The sequence below is a fragment of the Taurulus bubalis genome (assembly GCF_910589615.1).
Source record: "Taurulus bubalis genome assembly, chromosome: 10".
NCBI classification, from domain to species: Eukaryota; Metazoa; Chordata; class Actinopteri; order Perciformes; family Cottidae; genus Taurulus; species Taurulus bubalis.
The window spans coordinates 2714305-2726868 of NC_136598.1; the positions used below are offsets into that span (position 1 = coordinate 2714305).

The 12564-nt window shown below is 43.3% G+C and overlaps 2 protein-coding genes across 2 annotated transcripts in view; one reads left to right on the forward strand and one right to left on the reverse strand.

Annotated features, from left to right (window-relative positions):
* Window positions 1-1567: 1567 nt before the first annotated feature.
* LOC306742242 (protein phosphatase 1D-like) lies at window positions 1568-11053 on the reverse strand. Its single transcript, XM_079224590.1, has 6 exons — window positions 10519-11053; window positions 9284-9512; window positions 6694-6818; window positions 6005-6186; window positions 5521-5745; window positions 1568-3371 (listed from the first exon to the last, which is right to left on the reverse strand). Exons 1-6 carry the CDS (start codon window positions 11042-11044, stop codon window positions 2991-2993), a joined length of 1668 nt encoding a protein of 555 aa, XP_079080716.1. The 5' UTR covers window positions 11045-11053; the 3' UTR covers window positions 1568-2990.
* A 1068-nt stretch (window positions 11054-12121) lies between these two features.
* Window positions 12122-12564, forward strand: part of brip1 (BRCA1 interacting helicase 1) — a gene marked incomplete at both ends in the record, with an annotated part of 58167 nt that continues 57724 nt past the window's right edge. The window contains 1 exon segment of the mRNA XM_079224395.1: window positions 12122-12214. Within this exon segment, the coding sequence (XP_079080521.1) occupies window positions 12122-12214 (93 nt within the window).

Consider the following 12564-nt stretch of genomic DNA (forward strand, 5'->3'; position numbering starts at 1 on the left):
ATAGAGTAAATACATACAGCACCAGTACAGGCACCAGTACATTGTAATGGGACAGGGATGAGAAGAAACTGGACCAAAAAGGATGATGTGAACATTTCCAACAGACACCACATGCATTTGAAAGAGTTTGAATATACAAAAATTGGCAGCAGCAGAATAAAGGTTAAAAACAAGAGGAGCATGAGGATATGGCTGACCGCTTCAAAATACCATGTCTTTACATTGTTTCAGAGTAAAAAATAACCAAATTCTGTAGGAAGGTCAACAGGACTCAGTAATGAACTTTGGGGCCTTGTGGTGAACAGGCTTCTGCCTGACACAACAGATGGAAAGCAGAAGTGACCCTATATTCTGACCTGTATTCAGATAACTGGATGCAAGAAGTTCAGATGTTTAGACAAGATTAGATCTCTCCGTGACTCAGGAGGCCCCAGAATCTAGACTGCAGGATTCTCTGAGGGTTCAGGGTCATACATTAGAATAGGGAGAGAGGTTTGGTTCTGCAATGTTAAAGGTTAAGGTTTGTTCCGTGTGTTTTAATTTCCTTAATATAATATAGTGATGCATAGGGTGGAATAGAGTGTGTCTGCTAGAGACCGTGATCCACCTTGCAGTACAGCATATTGAGAAGATACTCTTGACATATCAATGCTTGGCACGTTTTAATGTGTAACCTGAAAAGGTTAAAATTCTTGTGTTTCTTCAAATAACCTTTGTATTAAAGGGATGTTAAAATGTTCATTTATTTTCTGTACAACCATGTGTGAGGACTGTAAAGATGAGCGAACACGAGGCTGGTAAAACTGCAGTGTTAAAAAAGGCAGGAAAAGTGGGGGCTTCAAGAAAGCTCATTTCCCTCAGCACCTCTGTTAGGGGGGTCAAGAGGTCAGATATATTACCAGAATCATGAGTTTTATTGAGTTGCGTTTGGGCGAGTTAGGTGAATAGTCGTAGCAATACGTAGGTTTAGTTGAATCAATTAATTTCTCCGCACTTTCAGTAGAGCCTCAGTTCTCTGAGCATTCTCTGCGCACCTGTCACCTGTCGGGCCGTTCAAGCCTCTCTCTCTACCTCTTTCAAATTAAAGCATTGAAAGTAAATTAAATAAAGGGTTAACTTGTAGGACTAACACTTTCACTACAATGATAAAGAGCACCAGCAAACTGTTTAACAGCATCAAGAAGGGACCATTATCCAGTATAGAGTAAATACATACAGCACCAGTACATTGTAATGGAGCAGCGATGAGAAGAAACTGGACCAAAGAGGATGATGTGAACATTTCCAACAGACACCATGGATTCGAACAAGTTTAAATATACGGAAATTGGCAGCAGCAGAATAAAGGTTAAAAACAGGAGAACGAGGATTTGGGTGTCAAATGAGAGGGAAGAATCAAAACGCAACATCAGAAGTGCCGTATTCAAACAAAAGCACTGAAATCCAAAGGCACGTCCTCAGCATGAGAACATTGTGGGATGTCACAATCACTTCAGAGCAAACACAGCAGAAGAAATGCCACAGTAGTCACTTTACTTCAGAAAGCTTTTTATTTAAATAGGTTCATTTCCAGAGAAGTATTTTTCACATTTACACTGTACACATGCACTTTTAGGCCGTTAGCACAGCCATCTGAATCAGGGACGTGAGTAAATGAGTACACCAACATTTATGTGAAACAAAAACAAAACAGAGAAAAACATGAACGTCATACAGGGATCCCGAGCAAAGTAACAGACTTTATTGACAGAGGAGGTGTCGAGTATAAACATTATCGCTCCTTTAATATTTTTGAAGCAAACCACAATGCTGCTAATTCCTGTTAATTGCACTTAGCTAATTGACAATACATGATCACGTAACATGGTCTTACAAAGATTGAGACATCATTCGTATACCTTACATTATTTTCCGAGGAGCGATTAGGAGCGAGGAGGGGCAGTGAGGAGAATAGAAGAGGAACAACATGGAAAGGGACGAGGGAGCAGGATGGACTTGGGACGTAGGGACCGACATGCTTGAGGTGGTCCAACAACCCAACACGACCAGAGCTGGCAGCACAACACAATCCTGCAAACTGGTAGTAAACACCAGCTTTAGTGTCGACCCCTCAGGGTCAGAGGAAGTCTACCTCCCAGAGGAGTGATGTGCCTGGAACAGACACAGCACTACCTGATGTGTGACCTGGTGGAGCTGGCTCAGGGGAGGGGATGACACCAAAAAAATAACTCAACTGTAATGCTTCATTACAAATTCCAACATTGTAATATGATGAAGAGAATGGATCTGTCCCTTAAAATGCATTGTGTAATTAAAACCTTAAAACCTTTGCAGGGATGTGTCATAATTATGCATACTTTCAGAGATTAAAAGTGCAACCAACACTTATCACATAGATTTATATATCAGTATACACAATGCAGTAGCTTACGGGTTTGGGACTGTAGCAGCACCTTCAGTTCATATTCAAGACAAATCTCCAGTGATTAAATAAAATGAGGAGGATAAAAGTACATACACATGTTTAAACCCAGGGTGTGCACACAATGGTATACGGAGAGCGTGAAAGCTGTTGTGGAGCTCATCTTAATACTCATGTTTTATCATCGAACAATAAAAGAATGTACAAAAATATATATTTGTTTTACATGGACACTACGAATTACTTTATACTCAACTGTAAAATGCATAATAATTGCACCGGCATTATTAATCATACGTATTTCTTACAACGGTTACCAGTAAGAGGAACCATTAAGACACCTTTAAATCGGCATTTCAGGAAGGAATTATTTTTGTGTGTGAAAATGAGCACTCCTTACGTTTTCATGTGTGTATCGTCGAAGACGAGTCTCTCCACAATCTTCACAGCAAGGCTGGTTTGCACTGGGAGAATGTGTGGGACACTTTGCAAACATAAGGAACAGAAATGCCACTGGAGACATGGTGGACTGTGGAAGGCAGCAGGTTTATGTGTGTGTGTGTGTGTTTCAGCACACACACACCGTGGTCTTGTTATGCTGCTGGAGAATGGGCGAGACGCTATTGGACTCCTTCTGTTTCTTCTCTGTGTTGTGTTGGACCAGCGGCAGCCTGTCAGCAGTCCTGCGCTGGGCCTTCTTAGCCGTCTGGCCTGATGGGGACCCGTCAGTAGTTCTTTTGCTGCCGACTGTCCTGCCGCTGACTGTCCTGCCAGTGGGACTGGACTGACTGGGCAACTCAGCGCCACCGTTTGGACCCAGTGGAGTCAGAGTGAACAGGTCAGACAGATCCATGTGGTACAGGCTGTTGCTCCCCGACAGTCCGTCCCGTCGCTCCAAGGCAGGGAGGCGCTCACACATGGCGGAGGGAGAGTCTTCCTCCAGAGACCGCTGCAGGAGAACAAGTGAGATTACAAACGGTGAGGACAAACTGCAGCACTAAAATAGAAATAAAAGGAGAGGATTCTTCTTCGTCAATAGTCACAATACCACACAGCTATTCACGTCTACTTAAACTGGAAAAACACTTGTGGTTTGAACAATAGGGTTAAGAATAGTATAGGACACAACGCCTGTGTGTGTGTGTGTGTGTGTCAATGTGTTATGTTACAGTTGTTACACAACACCTGTTCAGCCCTAACCCTCGGGGAAAAAGCCCACCTAAAATAACATACCCAAGATGCATCATGAATAGTTCCTTAAGTATAAGGCTTATATGCATATTTCTCTTTTGAAAGGTAAGAAGCTAAATAATATGAATCCATTGTAAGAAAACATATTTCTATGACCACACCTGAGTAAATGGAGATGCAGAACAAAAGGAAGGAATTAGAGTCTTATCCTAACCTCGCATATAATCTACATTTCAAAGGCAGCATCACCATTTTGAATAAAGATCTATGGATAATGAGGCAAGTGAATGTCCTCTACTACTCTTTCCTATGACTGGGACTTTAAATTTGATTAAAATATACTAAAATACACCATTTATGAAGATACAATCAGGTGGTCTCCGAGTTTTGGCAAAGTTTACTGCTTACATGTCAACTGTTCCTGGGAATCTGATTTCAAAACACTATTGATTTCCAGATAGCGCTGTAGAAAATAACACAAATCTTCCAGAAACCTTGAAATAGTAATAAACACAATATTCATATATGACTGAGGAGCTCCATGCTACACAGGCACATACACAGTGCTTTATGAGGTGTCCACAGACTCAGAACGATTGCAGGCTTGTTGGAGCAGGCGCTCCGGTACAGACACCAGCTGGCCGCGAACAACCAGGGCAAGTGAGGCCAACTTGAATGAGGCACTTGGTTCTCACTAAACCACTAATACTGCACTACATTACATTTAGTGATGCATTTTCTAGTGCAGAGTGAAAGAGGGGCCTTACTTCTGTTCAAGATGGAGCTTTCAATTTCCAATGCTGGAGAGTAAAATGAATAATAATTCATCATATCTTAATGGCATATGTATGTGGGAATAAAATCTGAATCCGCAATGTAACCAGGAACATCGTTACACATGTTTAAGTGCACCATAATAGATCTATAGCTGGTTGGAGCCCTTTTAGTGTGGGGGCCACAGGCCTACCTTCCCAAACAATAAGGTCAGGCCCTGGAGGTTTCCCCTCCGATGTTTCTGACCATAATCAGAAGTGTCTTGGGTGTGTTTTTGGGTATATTGGATTTACTGATTTGGGAGCCCCAGGAAAGCCCCGTTTAGCTTTACTTTTCACCCGTTCGATAAAAGGCAACGCAACCCCACAAAGCTGTATGTAGGAATTCAACACGTTCTCAACTTATTATTGAAAATTAACTGATTATTGAAAATAAATCGGAACCCTCTCTCAAAAAAATGCTTACATTTTGTTATAATCCCAAATAATATCTCAATATCCCATACATTAGAGACGGCAAGTGGTGTAGAATTGTAATTGCATTTTCGTTCATTGAATTATCCCTCCTCTCTTACCGTAGTTAGTTACTTTGTTTCTGATTCTACTGAGAGGACATGCTGCAGCTACTTTTCACTCTCACGGTTTGGTAGTCTTTGAAGGTCTAAGTCTGTAAGTATTTATATATGTTGCATGTAAATATCTTCTACAATATATTCTCTGTGCGTTTACTGTTTTGGTATAACCTTTCTATTGTAGCAATATATGCTAGTCGCGATTAGCATCTCTCTATTAACATCAATGTTAAAACTAGCTTAGACGATAACTAGTCAGCCGAGTCTCGTGTTGATGGCTACTTACCTTATCTGGCATAATGGCTTCATGCTGAATCATAGCTTAATATTCACTTATATGGACAGTTTGTAAGGTCTTTTCATGTTATGTTTCCACAGTTTTACAAAAACAAGAAAGATCCTCACTAAAAACCCTCTACTCTGGATTCCTGGGTCTTTATTTCATGGATCTGCTGCTAGCTATCAGCTAAAGTAACGTGCAAAAGCAAGAGCCGAATACTGTGGTTTCATAATCTTGGGAACTTTTGGGTGCAAATAAAATTTGTTGTCGTCCTGCCCTCACCTGAAGGAGAGGAGTGTCAGCACGAGATATGGAGGTGGGAGGACACTGGGACACCTTGGCTAAGTCCAGCAGCACCTCCTCATGGTGCAGCACGTCCTGGGAGGACCCCGGCTCCTGCAAGGCGATAACGATGGCACTGGTGTTGTCAGCACGCAGCATGCGCTGGCGCCACCGCAACAGAGCATGGCTGACCAGCTGCCGGGCACTCGATACCCCGCATGGTGCCTGCAGCATGGAAGGCTGTTATTAAACTGACACAGTCTGGCATGAGGTTGACTATTACTCTGTTATATTAGCATTCAAATATCAGTATTATAGAGCTTTTGGATCATATTTACTTGGCTAGCCCTTTAATCTACAACAGACTACAAACCGGTTGGCTAGGAAAGGACTGCATGCATCTAGAATGATCCCAAATGATAACAGCTAAAGAGTAAGCAGCAGTTACAGAAACAGGTCTTTGCTGCTGTAGCTCCTCACTCACCATCGCCTCATCATTGTTCTGGCACATGGAGACCGCCTCTTGAGGTGGCACCATGTTCCACAGACCATCACTGCCCAGGATGATGTAGCGGTGTTTTCTGGAGTCAAGGGTCACCACACTAGTGTCTGGCTCTGGGGAAACCACAAACTCCCCACTGTAGAAGTCGTAGCTCCACAGATCACCTGTGTAAGAGAGGAGAAACGTAGCTGTTTGAACATACAGTCTCCATGATGACTGCTGGTGGTGGCCTTTCCTCTCTTTTACGAGTTTAAACATTCTGCATAAAAGCCAGCTTGCTTTCCAAGAAGGCACTTACATAAAACTATGCTGCAAAGCGTTTGATCAACAGGATGAAAGAGAGCTTTCACCAGATTTGTTTTATGAATGCGATTAAATCAAAGTGGCCATTTCTTCTCTGACTCTAGCAATCAATCCCTATTTTCCTGAATAAATAAGTCATTTAAACTAGATTGAAACATAATGGTTATTGATCACTGGGGTCCAAAACTCTGGAATGATTTACACTCCTTTGTCAAAACTCTCTGAATTCTCTTACATCCCTGATGATAACCGATAGCTCCTTGTTACAAGACAAGATATAAAAACAACAATATCATTCCAGTCATTCATTCTTGCTGCCTTGCAAACAGTTTTTTTCCTGAGATGGCCTTGATAGTCACTTATCCTACCTAGAGCTCGGGCTACAGCCAAGAATGGGATCTGGTCAATGACAGTGCTCCGACGGACTGGGCCGTTGTGACTCAGCCGTGGCCTCTTCCAGACAACCCGGTTCACTCCAGATTTTTTGATAACACTGTTAGCAGATAGATAGAGAAGAGAATGGGTGAGAGAAGCCACTGATTGAGTAAAGTATCCAGACAGTTCACAAAGGCAGTTTTAGAGATTATGCGTGGGGACTACACTATGCTGTCAGCTGGGTAGAATGAGCTAAAGCTAATGCAGTGTGGTTTCATCTCTACTGTAAATCCCAACTTCATGAAGGTTACAATGTTCAGTTCTTGTTCAAATTGGGTTTGGGAGGTGTTTGTTTGACTGTTTTTGAGGAATTTTCCACTTCCCCTTCCGATTGGAGAGGTTTAGAATTGAAGCAGTTTAGTTCAAACTGGGCTGAAACGAAATTGAGTTAATCGTGCTGCTGGAAAGTTAATCCTGGTTGGTGCAATTTACCCCGAGGCATTCTGGATGCTGTGGATAATGACAATTGACTAATACACCAAAAGGCTGGAAAAATTCAAACTTTGTTCCGCTCTAATACATCTTAACTTGATTGCAGGAAACTGGAGGGGCAAGTAGGAATATACAAAATAAAACTAGCAGTGCTGAAAGTAGTGTCTTCCAAAATGTGTCAAAAATATCACACTAATGTGTCTGATGAAAAAATAAATTTGTACATTTCCACAATCTCCATTCCATTTTCCTACGACGGTACTAATATAAATCAAAGAAATAAAAGCTTTCCCTCATTGCCTGTTAGCTTATATAGCATATGTAATATTTATATATAGCATATAATGTGTATCGAGCAATAATCTGGCAGGCCGACAACTGTTAATGATGTTTTTCTCCTCCAAAATGTAGAGTTAGCCATAACCACGTGGATAAATGATCTATCCTGTATTCATTTCAAAATCAAATGAAATAAAGGGAAGGGCCTGTCTTATGCTCCCAATAATAGATAGATAGAAGTATACTTTATTTATCCCCAAGGGGAAATAAGTCTGTCACAGTAGCAAGCAACTTACATAGAAAACACAAATATCAGGGATGCAAAATACTCAATATAATACACACAACAAAACCGTATTCATTTAGGAAATTAAACAAAGAAAGTACAAAAATGCAAAGTATATGAAGTGCATAAAGAATGTACAGTGACTAACTAGACAACAAAAGCGGTGCAAAGGCTGTTGATGTTGAGTCAATTGACGGTGTGAGTTATTATAAAGTCTAATGAGTCTCTTGGAGAAAGTGCTACGCTGTCCCTGCAGTAGGTGGTGGAGAGGGTGGTCCGGGTTATCCAAGGGACAATACTTTAATCAGTGTCCTCCTCTCCACCACCTGTTCCGGATACACTTCTGCTTGCAGCCCATGATGAGGGAGAGCCTATAGACTTTGCAGACATGTTGCTGCTACACGTTCTGCCTTCACCAATTACACTACGTGCAAATCTACAATGACAAATCAATCATGGTCACTCATGTGGTCGGGATTTTACTTAACGTGTAGAGGTGAAGTGGGATAAACTAATATCCATGTATACCAAATATGATTGACGTTACATTCCATGGGCCTACTGCCCAGGCCTAAGGTGTTAGGCCTGGGCAGTAGGGCCATGCACGCTGACATTCCCATTAACATGACGACAACCTGTCTTGTTGTCTAAATCTTGTTATGTTATGCAGTAAAGCTGCATTACAGCTGAGCAGTTAAAGCACAACTATAAACCCCTTTTAAAGCATGCCATGTCAGCATTAAAGCATGGTTGTTGTCAAGCCAGCCAGGCTCCAATCACTACAACAACATCTTATCAGTAGACATGTTAACCGACAGCATAAAGGACATTGTCCTCGAAGCAGATAACACTTTGATATGCTGTTGCGTAAAAGAGGTTACAATTGCCTTTTTGTTTTAAATGGAGTCTGGTGGGGGTCGTGGGAATGAATAAGCTATTACTAAGTGGCTCAGTGCTGAGCAGGGTCAACCTTCAATCAGAGGATCGGCGGTTTGATCCCCGGCTACGCTAGCCCATGTCTATGTGTCCTCTTAAGACACGTAACCCCAAGTTGCTCCCGTAGCTGTGCCTATGGTGTGTGAATGTTGTATGAATGTTAGATACTCCTGATGGGCAAATAGCACCTCAGCCCCTCCCATCAGTGTATGAATGGGTGAATGATGTCATGTAGTGTTAAAAGGGCCTTCAGTGATCGGAAAACTAGAAAAGCGCTAGTACAGGTCCATTTACTTAACTAGCATTGGTCTTGTTCCAGGAAAATAACCCTACTTTTACCCTGAATTTCCACCATCTGCTACAGTGTGTGCTTCATCAACTTACAACTGTGGTTTACCGTCACAGCAAATTATCAACAATTTGCTTCAAATCAGAACCCTTATTGCAGCTAAATCCTAAAAGGACTCTCCAACTGAAAGGTTTGTTTTGGTTATGTGTCCTGAAGAATGCTGTGGCGGCCTGGCTGCAAAAACACCCTTTCTAATGTTAGTACTGCGTAAAGGCTGGGCGATTTGTTGGTTACGCCTTACCTTCCTCCCAGACCTTCAATACGCTCCCTCTCTCTGGGGAGTTCAGGTTTGTGGTCTTGTGTGACTTCCACGGCTCTGATGAACGGGTCTGAAGGGTCATCCTGGACCCCTAGAACCACTGCTGAGTCCCCGACGTGAGCCACATACATGCGGTTTCCGCGGATGAACACCACGCTGGCTGTAGTGCCCGATGTGCTGGGAAGGCCTGTGAGTGTCTTTGGCCATTCAGCTGAGAGGATGAAAGAGAGAACATGTACTGCGCGCGCATATATATATATATTTTTAATCTTCACTGCTTATTAACGGTGTGTTGCATATGTTTCTCAAGTAAGTGGAACCACACATAACAGCACAGCAGAATGATGGGCAGAGAATAAATGCTCCTAAAAACGACTTTGCATTTATTTATTGCTAATAATCAAAATGGTAGGAACTGATTAATTGTACCGAATCGGCCATAGATTTAAGTTTAGTATGAGAGGTATGCACTTACAATTGTGTGCTGTCATGTGGGCTACAGACAGTGAGTGTTGACAGCGTTGTGTGACCAGCTGTAACGCACCATGACATGCCCAGGCATATGCAGGGTGCTCTCTCTGTGTGACGTAACTAGCACACACCGGCTCCGTCATGATTTAATAGGTTTTCTAATGGGTAATAACAAGATATGCGTGTGCAACTAAAATAAACAATATCCACAATATATGTGGATTATGAATATACTATATATATATATATATATATATATATATATATATATATATATATATATATATATATATATATAGTCCGAGAAAACAATAAAATATTGTCCGACTTCTGGGTGGTTTCCGGTATCCGCTGTGGCGGGCTTTGTTTGGAGCCATGGCTAACTGCTAACCTCGTTAGCTCGGCTGCTAAAACTATCCCTCCTCCACCAGTGTACATTTTAAATGGCAACACGCGGAAGCAAAGGGTTAAAGTTAGCCGAATTAGATTTAGATGGGCATTTTTGTAAATGCACGGTCAAAAGGACAACGACTTTAATGAGCCAGGAGAATATTCTGGCAAATTCGGCTTTCGCGTCTGAGCCAGTAACGCGCGAGCAAGTAACGTGAACAGTTAACAACTTTTAGGATGTAACGCGAGGCCACAGACTAACTTGGAGATGGTGGAGATGTTCTTTCTGCTCGGACCGAGGGAGAGGCACGCACAGACAGCGCGTGGCGGCTTATGTCACGAGCTGGTTAACTTACGTAGCTTCTTCCACATCGCGTGATGGCAGGCTATAAATCCCTTTCGTAGAGCAGCGCAGACCTCCATGTCACAGTCCGACCAGAACCCCCGCTGCTTCTTGATAAACTCCCACAGATAGTCTCGCGCAAACTGCGCAGCCTCGCGACCCCCGTGCCCGTCGAACACCGCGAAGAACGCGACGGAGCGGCGGGAATGAGTCTCCGGGCTCGGCTGGGCTCGCGCCGGGCTCTGACCTCCCGGTGAAGTCGTTTCCACTAATATACACTGGTCCTCCGTCCGCACAGGCTCACGCGACGCATCAGAAACCTGCTGCGACCCAACGGGTTCAGCAGTCAGCTCCGGATGCGCGTCCGCAGCCAAAGAGCGGGACGGACAGTCTCCCCCGCGGGTCTCTTCTGGCTCACCCGACGTCGCCTCGTCTTCTCCCGGCTCGGGCTCTACGATGACTTCGGTCACATCTTCCATGTATTTCCTGCCTCCTTGGTCGGTAAAAACACTCACTCGCATCAATAATGCGTTTTCCATAGCGCCAGAAATAAGTCGCTCTCCGATTTGTTGGGCAATGTTAGCATATAAAATACCTGGAGAGCTGAGTTTATTGCTGCCTTTGTTTATGTTCGAGCGTAGTAGGCACGCTCAAACGCGTTGACGTCACGATCTGTCTTCTTCTAGCACGTCGACGTGGCAGCGCCCACGCAGCTGTTGCCCTCTAGTGGTGGAGGAACAGACCAAATCCACCACAGTTCAAGATCAGAAGGAGATCAAATAAATTGAGAACTACTTGGATATGAAAGAGCCACCGTGGGAACAATTCAAAAGAAGACTTGAGATAGATGGAAAACTGGAGGGCCTTGGAAAAAGGACTGAATGCTTATTCATCAATAAAACGCAAGGAGTTTTGTAGCAAATGGTTGCTACAACAGGGATTATTTTGCATTTACAAATAATGTATTCAGGATTACGACTTGTGCTGCAGGAATTGAGACACAAAACATAGATTTTAGTGATCCAGAGTCTTGGGTACTGCCAGAATCAATCCTGCTAGTACTCAACAGTGTATATCAAGCAGGGGCAGTGACCAACATACATATTAGTGAGCATGGAAGTAAAGGACAAGGAATAATAGGGCTGCTTGACTTCTTGAGAGACAATGGTTACATAAAAAAGTGATCTAGTATGAAGATGGCGCAGTAATAGTTGAGCTCCAGAAGGGGGCAGCAGTGCAACACAACGGATGCCGACTGCCGTTTACACCAACGAAGAAGAAGGTACTCTCAGAGCGGGAAAGATGATGCGGAGAGAATGAACTCATGGAGTTTGTGGTCTCACAGCCGGCTGTCAGAGTACCGTGTACTAGGTTAACAATGGCGTCCTTTTAATAGCAGCGGGTCCGAGTCACGGGGACACGTAGCATTAAGCTAATTCTGGCTAAACACTCAGTAATGCAGTTAACGCCAGCAAACACGTGACTCCTAACTCTCGGGTAGGTGACGTCTCACACAGACAGCACAACAGGGACACGTAACGTGTTGGTGGAAGTAACGTAACGGGTGTGACGTTAGCTGACAGCAGGACGCGTCTCCGTGGAGCACGGACACGAGCATGGCTGCAGCCCCAGTAGAGTACACCATTGGCGGGGTGAAGATCCACTTCCCCTGCAAGGCGTACCCGTCCCAGCTGGCTATGATGAACTCGGTGAGTAACACCACCACCACTGGAGAGGCCCTGCTTCAAACGGGTTATAAGGAAGTACTCGGTCGTCCCCTGACTACTAATGACGTATTACGGCGTAAGGAAGTAATTGACATAGTTATGGGACACATAAATAATTTGATCAATTACACCTGTATTTACCCTGCTATGACATTTGAAGTGGGCTGCTGTGAAAATGGGCCTTTTGTAACAGCATCCTTCCTTCCATTAGTTATATTTATAACTACGTAATATAATATACACATAATGCACACAAGCTGTTCACCTCCCCTCTGCAAGGCGCTACAGAGCAAAACCCACCAGACACAGAAACAGCTTATTTCCACTAGCCG

Excerpts from the sequence above, each read along its gene's own strand:
- LOC306742242 (XM_079224590.1), bottom strand. The coding sequence starts at position 11,044 with ATGGAAAACGCATTATTGATGCGAGTGAGTGTTTTTACCGACCAAGGA. Across the intron at positions 9,513-10,518 it reads CGCGATGTGGAAGAAGCTAC|CTGAATGGCCAAAGACACTC; the intron begins GTAAGTTAACCA and ends TCATCCTCTCAG. Across the intron at positions 6,819-9,283 it reads ATTGAAGGTCTGGGAGGAAG|TGTTATCAAAAAATCTGGAG; the intron begins GTAAGGCGTAAC and ends ATCTGCTAACAG.